The sequence below is a fragment of the Pipra filicauda genome, unplaced genomic scaffold (assembly GCF_003945595.2).
Source record: "Pipra filicauda isolate LSUMZ 115617 unplaced genomic scaffold, ASM394559v2 scaffold196_size3971931_pilon, whole genome shotgun sequence".
Taxonomy (NCBI): domain Eukaryota; kingdom Metazoa; phylum Chordata; class Aves; order Passeriformes; family Pipridae; genus Pipra; species Pipra filicauda.
Window position 1 is genome coordinate 2,274,350 of NW_024104305.1, and position 19,021 is coordinate 2,293,370.

General features: G+C 35.7%; 1 protein-coding gene across 2 annotated transcripts in view; it reads right to left on the reverse strand.

Moving 5' to 3' along the window:
• Window positions 1–5,381: 5,381 nt before the first annotated feature.
• TMA16 (translation machinery associated 16 homolog) overlaps window positions 5,382–19,021 on the reverse strand; it is a 53,441-nt gene continuing 39,801 nt past the window's right edge. For both annotated transcript variants that reach the window (XM_039380459.1, XM_027745754.2), the window contains exons 3-7: window positions 15,128–15,165; window positions 14,263–14,347; window positions 13,044–13,192; window positions 7,181–7,223; window positions 5,382–5,801 (exon numbers count right to left, since the gene is read on the reverse strand). In XM_039380459.1, the coding sequence (XP_039236393.1) occupies window positions 5,621–5,801; window positions 7,181–7,223; window positions 13,044–13,192; window positions 14,263–14,347; window positions 15,128–15,165 (496 nt within the window). In that variant the 3' untranslated portion in view covers window positions 5,382–5,620. The remainder of the gene's footprint in view (window positions 5,802–7,180; window positions 7,224–13,043; window positions 13,193–14,262; window positions 14,348–15,127; window positions 15,166–19,021) is intronic.

Genomic DNA, 19,021 nt, shown 5'->3' on the forward strand with positions numbered 1-19,021 from the left:
TGGAATAAATCATCATATGGCTGATGACTGGTAGTAAGAGAACAGAGGTATAGGTCCCTATGCCTTTTTGCTTTGCTTCAATTGCTTGATGAAGAGTACACTATTAGAATAAAAACACATTTCTGTTTAATTTGATGTCTGTAAACACATAAGCAAGGAAACATGCTGTGTGGTATTTAGTCACACCAAACCACACACACCCCCCACCCCAAAACCCCAGTCAATAAAATATTGAGGCTGTTTTGCATGAGCTCTCCTAAAAGTCAAAGAAATTGTAAGTTAACAAAGAACTTGCCAAAAGTACTTTGACCGGTGTACCACATTTTCACTATGAAACAGAGCTCAGAAAATAAGCTTAAATGAGAACAGAATGATTCCAGTCTGTTGGAGAGTGTAGGCCCGGGGACAAACTTGCCCTTCTATTACTTGCAAGTACTTATAACTGATGCTCACTGAATGACAGAACTTCCCTTTTTTTTTTTTCTAAACACATAAAAGGTAATATATATGAAAATACAATAATCAGCACTATTCAAAATAAAAATCGAAGAAGACAGGTCAGTAATTTTTCAGTGTGTTAACTAAATTACTAATTAAATTGAGGAAATACATCTATAATGAAACATGGATCATTACATCTATGTATACATATGCCTGGGAACAACGCGATCTACAAAATTTAATCATGGTTCACAAACAATATAGAATGAAAAGCAAAGTAGAAATATTTAGATGGGTTAAACTCAGAAAAGAACAACAAACCTACCAAGTCTTAACGGCTCTCAGAAGAAAGACTACTTACAGAAGCCCTGAAGATAAAGTCAAAAGAACAAATAAGTCTAGAGCTTCAGGGAGAGGCTTTAGTGAATCTTAAAGCGCCACTTCACCTCTAGGTTTGCTAGCAAATTTTGAAAGCTGGGGAGAAAGAATAGTGTTTTATTAAAAGTATGGGTAGGATTTTTTGAGCACTTCATTTTTTAGCAATGGGCATCATCATTTTATCAGTTTTCAAATCATCACGGTACTGTATTGGCTGATTGTGTGTGAACTTGAATATGAGCTGACATTAGTAGGATGCTTCCACCTTTTGGTATTTATTTAGAAAATGCTTCAGTTTTTAAAGTAGTGCTGGCATTTTTGTCTAATAACTCAAAAGTTTAATTAGTTTTATTTTTCATTTATAACAGGTAACTAGTTACATATTAAACTCTTCCTTTTAACAGAACTGAGCAATATTTGCAACCAAGCAGTTAAGGCTTAGGGAACTTGATTACACCTCATTAGCAAAGCCTCTTTACCTTCATGAAACTTACTTCTTTTGGGGAAGAAATTATAATCAATTTTTACTCTTGAAAGAGCTAGAACATAGAAAGATAGTGTATGTATTGTATCATGCCAAGGCTGACCAAAGAAGCCAATTTGAGGTAATTCTGTACTGCGGGCATTTTTTTGCCCTTTACTAGAAAACTAAACCTGGAGGACTCCTTAAGTGGAAAACTTTTTCTGCTGAGGAAAAAAGAGGGGGTTTTTACTACCCTTTCCTATCTGCAAGGTGTCTAGCAAACCCCAGTTTTTAAAAAAGTTAAACTCCAATATACACATACTTGTACCCCATACTCTATCCTCACATGTGGCAGTCTCATCAGAGAGATAAGTAAATACCCTATTGCACTGAAAGCCAAACAGACAAAAGCCCCCCACGATACTCTATAAGTGTGTTCCTTAAATTACTTACAAATGGCTCAGAAAATGTTTCATATATGTTGTGCATTTGACTTGTTGCATCCCACTGCACATAGTAGAGTTCCATAAGGATCATCACATACTTCAGTAAAAGAAAAAAGGAAAAATACAACCGGAACTGAGGGTAAGTTCTTCACTGTATGCTTGTTTCTCCACATCCCAAATGTTGGAAGCCTCATCCCTTTAGAAAAAACTTGTAGAGCAGATGCTGTGATGAACAGTTCCATTAATTTGGTCACAATTTTTTCCAACACTAAAGAATCATAAATTAATCAATTTACATTTACTGTATACAACCAGCCTTGAGCAGGACAGTGTTTTCTATTTCTTTTTGGTTTTGTGTTTTGTTTTTTTTAGTCAACGTTTGCTTTGTCTACATGAAAAAAAATCATATTTCTACTGGACTTTAATTCAGCTGGTTCTTTCCAGCTGAGACCATCAACAGAGTATGTTCCAGAACCGGAGCACAACTAACAACTCAGCTGCTACTGAAAGTTTGAATGTAATTCAGCCAGTTCCTTAGAGAGGTCTTACCTTTCCAAAGCTGGCTGGAGTAAAAGTTTATCTTAGTAAGAACGTTGCAAAGTACAGGGCAATGAATTGGAAAGTATATTAAAAAGTCCTGAAGTTCTTATATAGAAGTGGCTGTACATGTAAAAATATTACTTTTTTGTTTGAAATGTTGTATTTTTAATATGAGCCCTGATAATTAAAGAAACATGAATTTTAACTACTACAACTTTGCAGTTAAAAACTGAAAAAAAAAAAAACCACAGGGACATATTGTGAAGCACTATCTGACAAGTTAGAAAGAAAAAAAATCTTCCCTAAAATTAATCTCTAACCAGAAAAAGGACCTATAAATTACAGAGAATTATAATAGAGGATGTAACATTAAAACCTGTAATTCTTAGCTACAAATGAACAGAATTATAAAGTGTTCCCTACAGCAAGCTTGTAAGAACGGAGAACATCACATAAATACTTCCCATTCCCACTGTTACCAACATCTGCTTTCTAGATTTTAAAAACAGAGAATAACAATTCAGAACTCCTGAGTGCATTCATCTTTTGTCCACCGTAGGGAAGAAATTCATCAACATACAAAACCCTAAGAGCTGACTTAAAGCACAGGCATGACTGCATTGTGAAATTGATAGAAGAGATTCCATTACCTCATCTCAGTAACATGAGAGGCTAAATGCTCTCTCTACATCCCCTCCACTCCAGGCCTCTCAGGACAATAAACTCTCAGCAGAGAAATCAAAATTTAAGAAATAAATACTTTTGTTGTTGTTGTTGTTGCCACTGCTACATTAGTATTCTGCAACAACTTGTCTGGTAAATTGGTCTTGCACACCATCAGTTTATGCCTAGGTTATTTTCAATTCAATTATGAATACCTGGCAGCTACATATGATTTTTTCTGGTAATTTAATGGAAAAAATTCACATGCAGAAATTGTTCTTTTTTCATTACTTGTGCAGTAGGTCAACAAGACAGTTTAAAACCCAGCTAAACAAGCAGTGAATATGTAGACTTCAAGGCAGAAAATCCACAATTTCAATGAAGTCCAAACTGTAAAGATGTATAGAATCATAGAATCAACCGGGTTGGAAAAGACCTCTGAGATCATCAAGTCCAACCCTTGATGCAACACCACCGTGGTTACTAGACCATGGCACTCAGTGCCACATCCAGTCTCAGCTTAAAAACCTCCAGGGACAGTGAATCCACCACCTCCCTGGGCAGCCCATTCCAGTGTCTGATTACTCTCTCTGTAAAAAATTTCTTCCTAATATCCAACCTAAACTTACCCTGGCAGAGCTTAAGACCATGCCCTCTTGCCCTACTGCTGTTGTCTGGGAGAAGAGACCAACCCCCACCTGGCTACAACCTCCTTTCAGGGAGTTGTAGAGAGTGATGAGCCCCGGAGCCTCCTCTTCTCCAGGCTAAACAACCCCAGCTCCCTCAGCCTCTCCTCATAGGACTTGTGCTATGTACTTATAGTCTGAAAGACAAATGTTAAAAAAGAGGTAATTTCAAATACCTGACTACCACATTACCACACAAGTAATTTCTTTTTGTAATGTCTTATTACTGGATTGTTTCAAGAAATACAGAACATCTCATTTTTCATAACTTTGCATGACAATCTTTTTTAAAGCATTCACCAGGATGTCAGCCTGTTATACTGTAATTGCTATGACACCTTCTAGTTACCTTACTGCTCATTTTCCTTCTGTATTTTACACACTGTCATGGGAAAGTGACTTTTTCTGCAATGTTTTTACTTGCAATTTCAAAGCACATCAGACCTTCTATACAAGCAAAAATTTAAGACGAACTTCTGAAAGGCAAAATCTGTCAAAGCACTGAACAAACCACATACACCACTTTAGTTCAAATCAATTACCTTGGCTCAGCTTCCACCAGAGTTCAACACCTCAGATTTTGCAAATCAAACAAGATAAATTCCACAACTTAGCTCAAATTTAACACAGTTATAAAAATAACAAAGACCTGCCCTGAACTTCAGCACACTTACTTCTAAAACACAAACACAAAGCAATGACGTGACAGCCTAGAGATATGGCAGGTGTCAGAGGACAAGACTTCTATCCAGGTTTAAGACTTGCAGTCCATTGGAAGATGCATTAGATCACTCACACATGCTTCAGGTCTGATAGATTTATTCAGGTTTCTTCTTGAATTTAAAGAGGACAATTCTATATAACCGAAACGGACTGGTTTCCTAAAACTTGAAAGGATAGCACAAGCCCATTTTGTAAAGAGGAAAAACCTTAATATACATGTTAGCAGACTTAACACTCATCAGTAACTCTTGCTGCACAGCTATGGAAACACACACCTGGATCGGTAACTGTAAATGAAATCTAGGAAACCCACGTAACTATTTACCATGACAAAAACTTGGCTGTTTAGCACGCAGAAGTGTACTAGGGATCACGTACTAGAAAGATTATCCACCAGGAATAATTATTTCCACATAATTAACAGGTATCTGAGCTGTGATTACTACTGTGTGTACAAACAGTACAACTGAACTGTGACTTCTGTGCCCAAACCAGTACACACTGAGATGTCCTACTTAATGCCTGCTGTGAAATTACAGATTTGCATTTGCCCTTTTTTCCTCTTTTTTTATTCATCTTACAGTTATTAAAGTGACAATCTGCCACCAGCTCCCCTGAAAGACACATTTAAAGGCATCTAAAAAGTTGCTTCATAAAGCAAGCCTGCTATTTAAAAGAGCTGAGCATCTTAATTTTAAAATGCACAGCTTAAGACAGGGGTTAGAAAAAAATATGGACAAAAAATATAATTAAAAACAGACTGTAGGGACTTTAATTGGCTTCTGAACTGAATTCTACAACAGTGTAACTCTTTCAAATTCTCTTAGCAAAACATAAAATACTCAGTATCTTATTGAAGCATTTCCAGCTATGTTCCTGACAGAGATTCTCAGAGAAGAGAAGGTACAAGACAAGAGTTCCTCATGTTTAACTGATTATTGCAACTACCAGGAAAATGTAAGGCTTTCTGACCACAAAGTATTCTAGTCTGAATCTAGATTGTTCCTATGACCAGGGAAGAAGTACTCAACCAGTCAGGACTTTAAGATTAAGATTTTAAGTATTTATTTATATTTAAAAATTTTAACCAATAATATATAGCTTTACCCAGTAATACACTGTTTACTCTTTACTGTTTACTCTTTACCAGAGGTACACAGTGAGATGATAAAAAAAAGCAACTAGCGAAGACTTCAAAAATATAGTTAAACTTTATTTTTGTTTCTAGTGATAATTAAAAGAGGTTTCTTATAATTCCCTTCACTGTTTCAGCTCTCCAATCAGCTGGTGCTCATTAGGGCCACCTCTTCTCCTTTAATCATTAGGGGCACCTCTTCTCCTTTATTCAAGTCTTCTTTTGCTTCCACATCTGCCATCTCAGGGTGACTGCAAGCAGCATCCCTAGCTGACAGCTTTTTCATTTTGATGTTTGGCAGTTTCCTCAGATCACCATCCCATTCTCTTAGAAAGAAAAAGAAAAGTAATGAAAACCAATTACTAATAGAAAGGAAGGAACGGCAGAGTTAATTCACCTTTCCTCAGAGGATACTAACTCAACTGAGGCTGCTTTTCTAAATTACCTTATCAGTCCCACTGTGGTATGAATAAGCACCAAAGATGTAACCTGATTTTTTACACTACAGAACCTGTAATTTCTCTATGAAAAAATGAGTACTTTCAGATTTGAAAGATTTCTGAACAAAAAATACATGATTCACTTTATTCCCACAGACTTATTGTACCTTCAGTTCCTTTAGGCCACCTGCTTTTAGGTTTGTCTCATTCAACTCCCAGTCTGGTAAGCAGGTTGGAACAGTTTCTTCATCTGGATGCTTAATCTGCAGATCTAATATGCCATGTACATACATAAAATCCCTCATAAATCTATGGTAAATGTTAACATGTTGAACAACTGACTTCAAGGGGACATAAAGTGTTAGTAAACATTCATTCACATGGTTAAGTATGTTATTTCAAAAGGCTGCATGAAGGAGAAAAGGTTATTTAAAATATAAGTCAAATCCAGTACTCAATTAATAGAATGCTTTCTTGATTATAGTAAGTGCACTTCATGGATAATTTTTCTCAAGGGCAAAGGCAGCATTTGCCAGTTACAAGATGTTTTTGCTCTACCAAGACAATACAATAACACTTCTATCTGATGTCCCAGGTCAAGAAGACAATAGTGTATTTATAAACACAGCAGTGTCTCTTCTTGGAGATTTTTGGCTTCATTCTAACATCCTATGACTTCAGGCTATGTACCACCCCTGGGAGTTAGTGATATATCATTCCTTGCAATGTAAGCATGCCTAAGCCTTTTTTTTCTCCTTTAAAGTATTTCATTTGACAGAGCTGTCAGCAAATATGTTCATGCAGTCTATTACCAGGACATACTGACTTGCTGGCCCGGATGAGCTAGCAGCAAGTTTTGCAGCTCCCAAATCTTTTACCTGGATGCAAGTCATCAGTTTCCTTAAGACTTTCAACTCCTGTATACACATACCAACGCTACTTTGATCAGCTGAGGTCAGAATTTTAGGTAAAGAGAAAATAAAATATAAGAATATTGAAAAAAAGATACTTAAGTTATAGAAACGGAATTCTAACTGTTGAATCTAACTCTTCCAATGTTTTAATAACAGTCACCAGCATTTCGCTTGTAACAGCTAAGAAATGCCAAAATAGCAATGCCATGCCTACTCCGCTTTTTCAAATGAAAAATTCTTTGACAGTTTTGCATAAATTCTTTTTTTTAATGAAAAAAGACTTACAATATGTCAACTTCAGAGACACTGTTTTGCATAAACAGGCTAGTAGTGGTAATAAAAAGAACTTACCTGAAAAATTTGAGATGCTTTCTGTTCATGATGTCTGGAATTTCTAATAGGAATTAAATTAAGTTCTATTAGATGAGTTACATTGTTCAAGTGAGTCTCATTTCAAAGAAGGAAATGTGAGCTAAACAGCTGAACATATTACTTCAGAGGGAAACAGCCCAAGAAAATGAGAACAAGGATTCATATTACAAAGTTTCTAGAGCAATATATAATTAGGAAGACCTCTCCCTGCTAGAGAAAAGGAAGTGAACTTTATACCGACAAACTGTTCCAGAATTAAAATGTACCTGTTACTGAAAATCCACTCCTGCCAACTTAGTAAAAAAGGGTGCCCCCTTTTCTCTAAACCTACACATCTGAGAAATAGCAAAAAGCACACAAAGTTTCCCCTTAAAAATGTTCAGTGAAGAAACTAGGAACACATTATTATTTGTTCTAAAAGCATAACTAAGTTCCTCAACCAAGATCAAGGCCTGTTTTAATAGACATGCATTCACCTACGTAATAAAAACCCCCAATTCTGCTCTGCAGAACTTATTATAAATATGCACAACAGATAAAAGGTAAAATAAAAAAGCTTAGTTTCAAAACTGACCTAAATATACAAGCCTTACTCTAAATTAATGAGTAATTTAGAATAATTTATGAGTAAATTAGTGGTCCATAAGTATTTTGAAATGTTTTTGGAAAAAATTTCAAAGAGCAGCTTAAGTCTCTGGTACAAACAAGACAGATCAGCAGTACAGTTAGAAAAGTCATTCTGGTAATTCAAGTAAGAAAATATAAGAAACAGTTAAATACACTTCGTAAAATTTACTATGCAGTACAAGAATATTCATGTGTGTGTATGATTTTAATATATAAACACTGGAAACAGTACAGTAAGACATCAGGCATTTAAACAGAACACATTTTAGAATTTAGGATTTAGGATTTTAGAATATACTACTACTTCCTTCTACCTGCAATGAGACAGTCTGAGAACAAAGAATGGCTATTTGATAACGATTAGTCTCACTCCAATTAAATTATAGTTTCCATTGTTAAATACCTGTTCTATGAACAGGGAAACCAGCATTCCGCGGTTACTGAAAAGCCTATTAAATACTGCAGTAAATGCAACATAACATTTATAAACACTGTTGGCACCTGTCTCCTCTCAGAAGCTGATGTTCCTCTTGACTGAACAGAAACAAACGTAACAGTTTTAATAACTGGAAGTTTTCAGTCTTCCCTGTTAACAGAAATAATTAACATATCCTCACAACAAGTCTGTATTGCTTTTGATAGTAAAAAGAAAGGCAAATACTTTGTATCGAGACCTACGGGACAGACCATTTTGCTTCCTGACTCCTGGAGTAGACAAAACTTCCCTACTAGGTGTATAGTTCATAAACTCATGCAGAGTTTTACCTAGGCTGCCAAAGCTACTTTGCCTCTGTTCAGTGTCATTCTTTTTTTTGGTCAGTCTTGCAGTATTGCAAGTGACCCATGTTTAACATCTTCACTAATTTATGGAGATTTATGCCTTACAAAGCCTTGAAAACTTTCCAGAGTACAAAATACCTCAGTACTGTCTATGAACTATTCAGATTTCACAGTCAGCAGTTTTCTCAACATGGCAGACACTTTCTACCTCTGTAACATTAAATCCACTTTATTTCAGCTTTTAAAATTGTGGCATTTCAGCAACTTTTTATATTGTCTTTGAACAAACCCTGAAAATACAGTTCTGCCTTTGTTTATCAGCTTTCTCAAGTCTTACAGTAATAAACGAGATCATGCTATCAAATGCAGGACTATAGATGATTTTTGCTATAACAAAATGTAGCATGGTGATACCTGTGTCACATCTTTGTGGTTAGATAGTCTTTACTATTCAGAAAACTATTCCTTCCTTTCACACTTGGTTATAAAGTTTCCAACTGAAGAACAATATATATGCAAAATATTTTGGTAACAATTATACTGGTTTCTGCAGCCTACTTTTCAGTAAATAGATAATATGATACTGCTCACAGCTGAGCAAGGCAAGGCAAGGCAATATTTACCAAATGCTTGTTTTGCCTGCTGATTCCTTGGTTCTGATACACATCAGTGCCACATTATGTCCATACTTTCCAATGAAGCCTTGAAACAAAGCCACGGTTGCGCTTGCTTTCTTTGCAGTCCCTTGAACTGCACTCTTGGCAGCAAAGTGCCAAACATTGAAACATTCTAACTCTCACAAGTAGTTCTTCCCTTCTCTCAGGTATTTTACAAGGAGCAGTGCCATTCTGTTTGCCTCTAGGACAGAGCTTAGTGATGGGTTTGGCAGAAGTGGCACCATGCTAATTTGGGCCAACTGTCCCAAATAGGCTGAGATTTGTATTTGTTCCCTCTATCAAACCACTGATTCAACAAACAGTTCAGTGTTCTTGTCAGACAAAGCAGGACTAAATGACAAGACTTCCAAATGAAACCTTTTCAACTGACTGTTTTGGGAAAGCACTAATTGGGTTTTACCAACTTATGCAGAACCTTTTCCAAAGAGAATATTCTATCAGTTTTATCTAGCCTGCCATCCAGGGTTCACCAACATCACGAGAAAGCAGGTATTCTGAAGGGAGAAGATTCTGTAACAAATCAAGATCTGGCACTAAATTGATCTTTACTACTTTGGTAATGGCAAAATTTTTAAGCTATGCTTACATGTGTGTTTGCAATATGTTGCACAATAAAAATCACTGAGTTGCCAAATTAAGAATAGAAGTAGAAACTCTAGTGCCGTGTGTGGAAATCAAGTAACTCTACACTGCACAGTAACTGATTTTCTAAATTATGGTGAATTAATAAAACTTGTTTAACTCAGGTGCATCTCCTTAGCATGCACCAATGTCATGGGTTTTGCTGCTACTCGTGAACTCCTCCATTTGCTTTCAAATTTTGTCACAGGAGCATGTTTTTCTGAATTAAAGATAGAAAAAATGGAAGAGAGAAATATGGCACAGGAGTTAGTGGAAAAGAAATGATGACAGTCCTTCAGGGAGCAGATACTGGCATTTCTAAGATGAACTATTCAGCAATTTATGTGCTTTAACAAAACAACAGTGAAAAATTTAAGTAAGCATTTTTAATGTTTCTGACCCTTTCAGATAGTTTTGCTTCTCTTCCTTCTGAGGGAGAACAAACAGCCTGTTAAAAAGAAGGAAACTGTAGATGCTCTTTAGACAAAGAACCATTCAGTTATCCAAAAATGATCATTACAGAAAACAGCAGCTAACAAACAGTACAGCAGCTACATCAGCAGATAAATGGAAATGATACACCTTTCATCTGAATTAAATTGATTTCCTTGTAATGAGAAGTCTGAAGATTTAATAACACTAGTGTGTTTAGTTTTAAAAGCCATTTTTCCTCTAGATTATTATTATGCTTTTAAGAGAACATGCAAGGTGTTTAGAAGCAAATTATCAAAAATGTATGATGTTCAGATGAAATAATTATGATGCTTTTCCACTGAAAGCATGCTAACTCTGAGTTCCAAATAAGTAAATAAATATCCAGGGTTTCCTTTCAATAGCTTTGCTATAAACATGTAAGACCTCATTAAAAAAAAACAATACACAAAAATGTAAACATGAGGAAGAAAACTTCAGTAAAATTAATGCAGATTTATTTAAAGAGTAAGTAAACTAAAAGCAGCTGATAACAAAACTCAACAACCTCACTGATAGACTAAATGTTCCCTATGTAGGTACTGTTTGTTTAAAATGGACTAAATTTACTATATTTTTGGATATCTACCACTTTCATAAACTAATTTTTACATTGCTATATAGAATTAATTTTTCATTTACACATATCTTCAATGGGACAAGAGGAAATGGCCTCAAGCTATACCCAGGAAAATTTGGGTTGGACATCAGGAGGAATTTTTTCACTGAAAGGGTGGTTAAGCACTGGAACAGTCTGCCAAAGGAAGTGGTAGTCACCATCCCTGGAAGTGTTCAACAACTGGATGTGGCAATTAGTGCCATGGTCTAACTGACATGGTGCTGTTCAGTTAAAGGTTGGTCTCTGTGATCTTGGAGGTCTTTTCCAACCTTAATGATTCTATGATATAGATAGCATCAAATTTTAGGAGACTTTCATATATGAAAACAATACATATTATGCAGTCTCTTCATAGAAAATGCACATGCATACAAAAAAACCTGAGAATAGGGGGGAAAAAAACCCAACAAATACTAAGTCAATTATAAAAGCTCCACTCACTACAGCTTCCAGGAATAATAATGAGCTAGAGGCATAAAAGCACTGTTTCCAGCTGATTTCCATTTATGCCCAATCTCTAATTACAGTATTTAGTTGCTATAGTACTTAGCAGCAACTATTTTCTCTGAATGAATACTGTTCTAGACAGAGAGCAAAACCTGCAGCAGCTGTGATAACAAATAATGAATGGTTTGAAAGTGTATTTAATATGTGAAGTTGCACTGTGCTCTCTGAATGCTTTACTTACTAATGCTATAATAACCTCAAATTTTGCCTACAATATTTCTGGATTCTTTGTTACTTTTATGTTGTGCTTGTGCATTTGACATCTTTTTCTCTAGTCCTATTGCTTTTTTCTTTCAGCTTTCCACAAAGCAGTAAGAAAAAAAAGAACTAAAACTTAAAAGCCAAAACAAAAAGATTTTCTACAACTGAGCTATTTGATGACATTCATAGCATCTATTTTCCTATTAATTTTTTCTCCCTCCTTTTAAGAAATCAAAGATTACACATCAAGTCATACAGATATTCCTGAATTCCTCTGCCTCTGCACATTGCACCGCCAAAAATTTAAAGCCATTAATTTTCTTTATTTGTACAATATAAATCAGGGTTTGCTGGTTTTGGCTGGGATAGAGTTAATTTTCTTCACAGTAGGCTGTGTTTTGGATTTGTGCTGGAAATGGTGTTGATGACACAGAACGTTTTTGTTATTGCTGAGCAGCGATTGCACAGATCCAAGGCCCTTTCTGCTCTTTACCCCATCCCACCAGCAAGGAGGATGGAGGTGCACAAGGAGCTGGGAGGGGACACAGCTGGGACAGCTGACCCCAAATGACCAAAGGAATATTTCATACCATATGGCATCACACTCAGCATATAAAGATGGGGGAAGAAGGAGGAAGATGAGACATTCGCAGTGATGGCAAGTGACTGTTATGGGTGATGGAGCCTGGCTGTCTTGGAGCCAGCTGAACACCTGGTCCACGAGTTCCTTGCTTTCACTCTTCCAATTCTTTTCCCTATCCCAGTGTGGGGGGAGTGAGCGAGTGGTCATGTGGTGCTTAGTGCTGGCTGGGGTTAAACCACAACACAGGGTAAAGGGGAATATGACACACAACCCAAATCTTGCTGTGTTTTGAGTCCAAGCCACAGAACAATGTAGAACTTTCATGTCTTCCACGACATACTTCTACTGTTACAAGGACTGATTATGTCTGAACAATACTTTAGCATAAAAGCCAATTTCATCACTCAACTCCAACATGATTATTGGTTAAAATAAAATACGTCACTGCTATCTCGTACTTGACTCTCCTCAAAACAACTCTTTGCTTTTTGCACTTTCGTTATCCCTTTGTCTTTCTCCTCATTTCACCAGATTACGGCTGCTTCCCTTCAGCCTAGTTCCAGCTATCAAATGAAGGTCCAAACAAGACTGCTGAACAGAATTTGTATGCAAGATAGGTGCATTAAATCTCGCTTTACTTTCAAAAATAATGTCTTTAAAAAGAAAAATAAAGATAATGCCTAGAAATTTCGCTTAGATTCTAGCCGTATGAGCAGAAGGTGTGACCACAGAATGATTTCTAATGCTTTTACATACCTATTCCATAGCCCTCATAGAGTTGTCTTTCACGTTCTATTGTCTGCTTGATGACAGTTTCCCTTGAACCATGCTGTCTTCCTTGTCTACCTTTAATACTGTTTTGTAATTCAATCTGCTCCAATTCTGCATTGAATCGACACATATAACTGAAAGAAATAAAATGTATTTATGCTAGATGCAGTCATGCAAAAATTTTGCAAACAGAATTACTTAGATAATCTAGGAAGTTATTTTTAATAATTGTATTTATTTTCTCAATTAGAGATATTTCTTAGACTTGAACGATTACTTTAATCTTTGAAGTGGAATCTCCATTTAGAACTTCATTTAAATCACATGCAGCTTCCAGAAGGATTAGGTTTTCTTATTTGCCTTTTTTTTTTAAACTGTGTTTGCATAAAACAAAACTTCCTCATTATAATAGTTCACCTGCTTTGGAAGACCAGTGTTAAATCTAAGTATTCCTAACTTTTAATTGCTGGATTTTACCACCTCATATATTTTAAAGTAAAATTCTTCTTTGGCATGTGTTCTGTATCTTTTTGCAAACTTCCAACCCAAATGCAAAAAGAAAGCTTTCCTGCTTTTGCTGTATTACTAGTGTTGATGAGCATGGAGAACATGCTGTTCATGAACAGTGTAGAAAATATGTCAGAGCTTCTGAAAGAAAACTGATATAGTATACCTGGGTAAGAATACATATCTTATGTTATTTAGCTAGCAGGTGAAAAATAGTGACAAGCCACAGGTACATATATCTAGCAGCACAAAAATTAAGTCAGATTTTTCTTAGCAGACAATTTTCATAGTTCCTGCCCTACAAACTGACCCACCTTGCTACTGTTTAATCTTCTCAGCAAGGAAAATTAAAGGAGTAAGTAGTATGAAATATGTGCATTCAATTGCCATGGAATAACAACTAGGAAATGTATGCCATTACTATTGTCCAAATAATTTAGAGTCCTCCACACACTACAAACTAGATATACTTAAATAATTTAAAAAAACCCCACAGCACGACTTATTAATCTTACTGTGAATATATATATCTTTCAATATAGAATTAAATGTCAGTAGCAACAAAATCAACTACTTGATATTATTAATAGCAGAATATAAAAAATCCTTCTCTGAGGACTTCACAGATGTTATTTTAAGAACATTATTTTTAAAGACAAATCAAGCTTTTTAATCTTGTTTTTAACACCAGTCTTACTTTTCAATTAGTTCACCAGCTTCCTTCTTTGTGTACTCAATTTTGTCAGGGTCAAGGTGACTTTGAAACCATTGCAGTTTTTCTCCTACAAGAATAAATTTAACATTAATGACTGTATCAGCACTGTAGCACCAACACAGATTAAAGTTCCTCAAAGTTTTTTAAATATCCCCCCCCCCAGTTTTTCAAGACTCTGAATGGTATCATAGACTCTCTGATACTGTGGGTACCAGGTATGAAACATTCTCACATCATTTCAGATGTATTTTATACCTTCCTTACAGAAAAGAAAAAAAAAAAAAGACATTTACTTGAAATTAGTGTTTAAAATACCACTATATCAATTTCTTAGGAAGGAAACTTAGAAAGAGGAAAAAAAACAACACAATGCCTGAGTAAAGTTCTGATCATCACCATTTTTAAACAGTTAAATTGAAAAGGTGCAGCGTCAATCACATGGAAAAGAAAAATATTCCAGGTTGTGTCTCAAAGTTTTGAATTTACATGCTAGCCCAATGTGTCTCTTAACCTACATATATCATCTTCGTTTACAAACAATTAAAAAAAGCATGGAGACAAAGTACAATAAACATATGTACACATTTACAAAGAGTAGTTTGGTCTATATTGCCTTGTCACGTACAGCGACCAAAGATTAGGCTATACTCAGCCCAAGATTCAATCCTGTATAAATTACTTGAGTGAACATGTCAGCTATTTTAGCATTTTCAACAGTCTATTTGAAGATTGCAGAATCAGATTATAGAGAAAGAAACTCTAACTGGACTATTTATAAAGTTGGTAAAGCTTAGAATCTATACTAAGAAGCTGCATAGTGTATTCAGTAATAGAAGTTTCTGCTTACCAATGATACTTAAACGCAAAGCTTTGTCAGTCTTCAACCTAGCAGAGAAAAAACAGGTATGTCAGCCAGGAACGAGTGCCATACAGATAATTACCTTTATTTCATTCCCCAAAAATTATTTTTTTTCAGTCACAATGAAAGTCAAGGTAAAATTTCAAACAGAAATATTTGCCAAATTCCAAACAATGTAAAACTTATTCTGTTTCATCTAAAAGATATACTTTTTGGTAAAACTACTATCTGAAATTTGTCCAGTTTATCTATTATGCTAAACAGTTTGTTGGAAGAAATAAGGATGCAAAACTTTCCTCAGAGCACAAAAAAAGGAATTTCACAGAAGAGCTGCATTGTAACAATTTCCTTAAGTATTTCTGATATTCTGCTGGTATGTTTAATGAGTTTGGAGATGTCAATGCACTGCATTCTTGCAATCAAGCATGCAATGTGACAAATAGCATTCTATTATCTAATAAGCTTGTAATCATTAAAGTTGGTGTTAAGAAACCAAAATTAACAACTTTATAAAACCTATCTCAAAGTATTTTTAACTCCACCTCCACCTCTGGCAGGATACTCAAGGCCTTCTGTACTCTATGGGATGTGTGTACACAATTCTGTTTAGGATTCATTCCCATCCTATTTAGCAGTTCTCAAAGAAGACAGGTAATACTGTGCCTCACGCTCTTTTGTTGTGAAGGTGTCAGATTCAATCTGCAGCAATGGATGTTGCAATTTTCTGCTGTTTCCAGAAAAGAAGTAAATATGAAATTTGTCACTGGAAAAAATATCTTAGCCATGCAAGTTCAGTGTATTCAAGGACCTTTGATAAAACTGATTTTTTATTATTATTAAATAGGAAAATTATAAAGGATGAAGTAAATCATAAAGGATATAACTGACAAAGAACAAATAATGCCAAAATTCATCACAGTTCAAAACTGATGTGCTCCTTCATTAAATTTCTTTTACTCTATAGAATTTACCTGAAGTAACACATAGAAGTCTGTCACTTGTCACAAAAACTGGAATCAAAAGATAAACCCCTCCTTTCCAGACACAATCATAATTTAGTCACTTGTCCACAAAACCACATTATTAAAATAAAGATTAGCTTTTTCAAGAAGTACTTCAGACCATCTAAAAGCCACATAAAAGCAAATGCACAGCATGTGTTAGCTGCTAAGAATTCCACTAATACATTCAAGAAAAGCCTTTTTTACTTCTATAGATACCCCACCACCAAGATTTTTGCAGTTTGGCATACCTGCCAAAAAAAAAAAATGACAACAAGCTAGTGATTAAATAAAGTATTTTCATTTTAAAACAAAAATTACTCTTGCTTGTGTGGGTTAAAGGACAGACCTGGATGAGACTGTAAAAAAGAAACAAAAAAAGGACTTAGGAGTCAGCAGCTATTTTTTTAGAACCCTTCAATAAAAGCTAGGGCAGGCACCTTCAGAGGACCTACTGCAGGGAGCTTTGGATATTAACAGCGACCAAGGAAAGGACACATACTCCACCCAGTGGAACTCCACACCAGCAGTCCCTGCTGTGAACTCTCCATGGCAACAGCGCCAGCTGAGCACCTCTGCAAAGCGTTGCTATGGAGAAAACTACGATGCCATCTAGAAAAGCTGTGTACATAGAATCATGCCATGGATCTATGTTCTAAAACACTACACCACATTGCCACCTGCACCTGCTAGGGTCACTAGATCATGTATTTATGAAGGCAGTGAAGTATATAACCACGATTTTCTTCTGGAAGAAAAACCTTCAGTCTCCTGGTGTACACAACTTATTTCAGTAAGAGAAATAACGACTGATGGGCTCGGATGCTGCCTTATTATAGTTTCCATAAAAACCTCACCTCACTGACTGCCAGAAGACAATAGCATTAACAGGGAGGCTAATCAAATAAGGTGAGTCAAAGAAACTTCCTCTCATCTCCTTCCACACAATGAGTAGTATTTTTTGCTCAAGGGAAGGACAGGGTAAGGACAGGGATATAATCTTGTGGCAGGCTGTTGCTTCTTGATGATTTTCTCTTCCCCTCGCCTCCCAAAAATCATCTGCTTAGGCACTGAGTATGAATGATTTGTGGTTTTCTTGATGTCTACTAGGTACTTAAAATCTCCATGCTCCTTCAGCAGCTCTTTATCTCAGATATTGTATTCGACTGTTCTACTCTAAATAATAACAATAAATATTTCCCAAATCAGTTTACTCACTCAGTATTTTTACCCATCATATCCACACATACAAACGTCTTCTATGGCTCTGAAAACTAAGATAGGCTTTTCATTAAGAAAAAAATAAAATAAAAATTCGTGGTTGACAGGGCGTATTTCGTTCTTTCAGATTGCTAAATACATTCCATATTTCTCCATACACATGTCCACTTTTGTTAACTTGGTTAAGTGTTTTAGGATACTTCCATATGAAAATCCCTCTATAAGACTTAAAATTTTTGATTTTTGCAGTTCATTTTTTTCTGTAAGCAAAACAAATAATTTTAAAAGCTAACATTTTTTCAGTTCCTCATGAAGAATCTGCAAGACCACCTCACAAAGCATGACTGCTGCAAACAGCACAAGTAGTAGCATAGTGGGGCAAGGGAGATTAACAAGGCAGACAATGTAAAACCTAAGGAAAATCAAACAAATAGCTCTACAAGGAGATATTTTAAGGTTATTGCTTACTCCCAAGGGGTCACTCCATGTCCCTCTTTCACTGTAAAAACTCCTTAGCTCTCATATTTCAGAGCATGACAGTATTAGACTGGTATACTGGTAATGAAAATCCTCAGACTCCTAAAGAAATTACAATGTATGCACAATAGAAAGGAGGGAAAACAACAGAAAAAAAATTCCAGTGCTAGATTAGCTTAGGTATCAAATTCTAAAGTGTAGAAAAAGCAGTGTTCTACTGGCACCAGTGAACCAGTTTTTGCTGTCTCATAAAAACATCTTTGTAATTACTTAACAGAGCAAACAAGTCACCTAAAGGAATAAGGTAGATTAAGAGAGAATAAACTGGTAGTAATATACTGGAAATTGCTGCTGCTCATTAGACCTTGAAGGAACCGAGAAGGAAGAGGGATGCAGGCAGGAAAAAGATGTAATTCAAGTGAACAAGACTTAAGATTGCAGTCAATTTTCCAAAAGCAACTGGTCTGTCTCCTCTTATTATGGTCAAGATTGGTCTTTTGTAGTGCAGCCACAGTTTCTGGACAGTAAGCTTATTACTGCTGTCATATTTCATTAAGAATGCTTGCAATGAAGAGTATCTGGACAATGGAGGCTGTAAAAGACTTGTGCAACATAGTGAAGAATTTCTCCCTCCTTTTACCCAGTGCTGCATTTTAAGTATTGAAATTCCTTGTGGATAATGTCTTCCCTTTGTTATTATTTGTTTGGGTAAAAGATACTTGAATACGCATCTAATAACTACATGTAATTTTCCCTCCTGTTAACATAAACGGCAACATTTACAGTAGTTACTTCTTTCCCTCCAACATATAGAAGAAAAGTTAATAATAGAAGCCTAAACTGTCTCTAGACAAGTCTCTCTCTCCTGTCTCCAGACAAGTACCAAAGGAAAAATAAAAAACCAAACAAAACTAAACCAACCAAACCCAAAAGAAACAAACCACACAAAACCAAAGCAAACGTTGACTGATACTTCTATAAAACATTCTCACCCTCCAGTAACATGCCGTTCCAGGGCTTCCTACACCCAAGGTAATACCTTTATATTGAACAGAAATCAGAGAAAACGTACATATGTTCAAAAAGTATTACTGCACAAATTTAGCCAATCACAATTAGAGCATTTTCTGGCAAGGAAATCCACAGCTTAATTAAAATAATACAGATGAACTTCCTAGATTCA